The sequence below is a fragment of the Solanum dulcamara genome, chromosome 6 (assembly GCF_947179165.1).
Source record: "Solanum dulcamara chromosome 6, daSolDulc1.2, whole genome shotgun sequence".
NCBI lineage: Eukaryota > Viridiplantae > Streptophyta > Magnoliopsida > Solanales > Solanaceae > Solanum > Solanum dulcamara.
Genome location: NC_077242.1, coordinates 13,322,412 through 13,325,317, shown reverse-complemented (window position 1 = coordinate 13,325,317; position 2,906 = coordinate 13,322,412). Strand labels below are relative to the sequence as shown.

Genomic DNA, 2,906 nt, shown 5'->3' with positions numbered 1-2,906 from the left:
TCATTTACCAGTATTATTAATATTAGAGATAAGTGTCAAGAACACACCTAAACTATCCCTCTTTTTTGAGTTTCATACCTAAACTATTAAGAATGTGATTTTCATACCTAAATTATCACTTCTTAATTTGAGAAACACACCTCAGTGATGTGTGCAATACACTCTCTCTAGTTTGAGTAACACACCTCAGTTTCTCTCTTCATAAAGCAAATGCGGTAAGAAGGTCTACTTAAGTAGGGGTATTGGTAACCTTGAAATTTCATGGAAGCAATGGACTTCAATTCCAGCCAATAGGATTTTCTTAGGATTGCCAGGAAGTGGCTTCATTCCTGCAGATGATTTAATAAGTTCTTCCAGCAATTAAAGGCTCTGCTAAATATAAATGGTGGTGTGATGCGCTGGTCCAAGTAGTATGATGATATATCAAGCTGGATATAGTGCTTCCAATAAAGGTAGTGTCTGATAGATTAAAATCAATGAATCGATGTGATTATGAGTTTTGAATGCTGATAGTGTGTTATAATTCCATATAAAATTTTAATCAACATATGAACAGCCTTCTATAAAACCTTATTTGAAGATCCAAGTCCATGGTTAGAAAACCATTGCTGAAAAGACTCTAACTTCAAGGATCCTTTGGACTGTCAATGCTAAATACTAGTGACTGTGAACCTAGCATTTCTTCCGACATTTGGCAATGATCAGATCCCATTGATGACTAGCTAGTACTAATCGATTCACCAGCCTTATCTTCGCTACAAATCATGTAAAGAGATGGGAGTGAAGTTACAATCTAGGGGAATTGAGCTCTTGCCCTCGTTATGAATCTGTTATCGAGAAAGGAAAGAGTTCAATATTGGGTTGATCTTGCCAGGTATCTGTTCCAGAATCAATAAGGGATGCCAGAAGGTATACTTAAGTCGGCCTCAAAATGGCCATTTCCTAGTGCTTGGGTTGGAGGTGCCTTAAAACAGGCACTGTTTATTATTACTATAAATAAAGTCCTACAGTAATCATCCATTGTGAATACTATTAAGAGTTCATGTCAATCTTGAGAGGCATAAAAGCAATAGAGTCCACCAACTACTGCTAAACAAAATTTCTATGATCTTCCAGCTGGAAGTTGCTTTACTGCTTGTGGTGATATGTCTTCCAGCTATTCTGATTCTAACAGTACAGATGAATCATGCTAGGGACCATGCATTATGATGATCAAAAGGGCTTTAATTCTGCATTGAAAGCCATGATAGAAATGTTGAGACTCCACAATAGTCTGTGATCCCAAATCATGTAGAGGGTTAAACTTTAGTTTCCACCCTCGCCATCGCAAAATGTATGATATTGCAACAAGAAGAAACATATACAAAAAGAAGAAGAAATAATGAAGTCAATGTGTGAGATAAAATGATGGTGGAAACCACATATAAATTTGGTCAATCTGCCCATCAAGCTTAGAAATTTTAACCTGAATCATGATGTTATAGCTAAAAGTCTCATCTGTCAGATAATTAACCAGATTAAACATCTTGAATAACGAGGACATGACAAATCATAGAAAGAGGGAGATTATCTACAGATATACCGAGATTAAGTATACAGCTGCAGATAATATATGCATATAGTATTTGATTCAGGTAGTTTTAGTAGTAACTTTACACTGAAGCAGTTTTAAGTATGTTCCTGAAACAAAATTACAAATCGTATTGCAAGCAGCGGAGAAATTAGAACCATTCCCTCTCTGTTCCAACCAATACAATAAACATTATCAAATTGCAATAAAAACAAACAATAACTTACAAAAATTTCCAATATCGTGCAAAAAAATTATATTAGCCATGAGTGTTGACAGCTTCCCAGAGCAGACCCCTAGCCTGCATTGCCGCGGTCCTGAGTGTCCTTATTGTCCACCTATTGGCCTCATAGAAGGACACACTCTTGTAGGGCAAATTGTGCTTTTTGCACAGCTCCTGCACAATAGGAGAAATTTTCCTCAATTGGCACCTAGGCAGCCTTGGAAACAGATGATGCTCAAGCTGGAACTGCAATCCTCCAAAGAACCAATCCATCAGAGGAGAACAATCAATGTCAATAGTCCCCGCTGTTTGTTTCTCAAACCAATCGTTCCCCTTGGGCTGTCCAACATAGACATCAGCAGCAAAATGATTCAGACAGAATTGAACATGTTGAATCCCAGTCACAGCAAAGCTTGTAAGAACAAACAACACCCTCTCTGTCCAATTAGGCAAGGCGAGAACAAGAAGCGGAAACCAAGTCCAGAAAACCATGATCCCCAATATGTTCAAAAGTCTATCAGGCACTTTTCTCTTTGAGAACAATAGCAACAATGTCTGGACAAATAAATTCACCCTGGAAACACAAATGATAGGATAGAACGTAAAATGTTTGCCACTTGTTGGTACTTATACTACACTTTTGCACTCTGTAGAGCATAGTACAGGTCTTCACTACTAATTTGGATATCGTGCGGAACCGCTCTTGGATTTTGGAGACTTGGGTGAGTTCTTGGCATTTAAAGTTGCCTATATCTCTCTAATTTTGGCCTGGACTAGTCTTTACTTGGTATTTGGAGATAATTTGTACTTTTATTTTTATTTTTATTATTATATATGTATAAACCTTGTACTTCCTTATTTGGTCTAGTGGCTCGACTATGGACTGATACGAGGTCTTGGGGTTATCTTGTTATATTGTTATTATTTTGTCTTTTCTTCTTATTATTATTCGTTTCTCTTCTTTAGCTTGTGATGGTATGTTGCCTATGGTTTCGGACTGTGGGGTTAGGTTTACCTCCTAGTGAGTTAATAGTAGATGTCATCATGACTTGAGAAATCGGGTCGTTACAGTGATCCTCCCAAAAAGTTGATTCACCTTTCAAAATAACCCTC

At 37.3% G+C, this 2,906-nt stretch overlaps 1 protein-coding gene across 1 annotated transcript; it reads right to left on the bottom strand.

Annotated features, from left to right (window-relative positions):
* Positions 1–1,594: 1,594 nt before the first annotated feature.
* LOC129893117 (delta(8)-fatty-acid desaturase 2-like) lies at positions 1,595–2,592 on the bottom strand. Its single transcript, XM_055968612.1, has one exon. It carries the CDS (start codon positions 2,283–2,285, stop codon positions 1,830–1,832), a length of 456 nt encoding a protein of 151 aa, XP_055824587.1. The 5' UTR covers positions 2,286–2,592; the 3' UTR covers positions 1,595–1,829.
* Positions 2,593–2,906: the final 314 nt, after the last annotated feature.

Coding starts and splice junctions, on each gene's coding strand:
- LOC129893117 (XM_055968612.1), bottom strand. CDS start 2,285: ATGGTTTTCTGGACTTGGTTTCCGCTTCTTGTTCTCGCCTTGCCTAAT.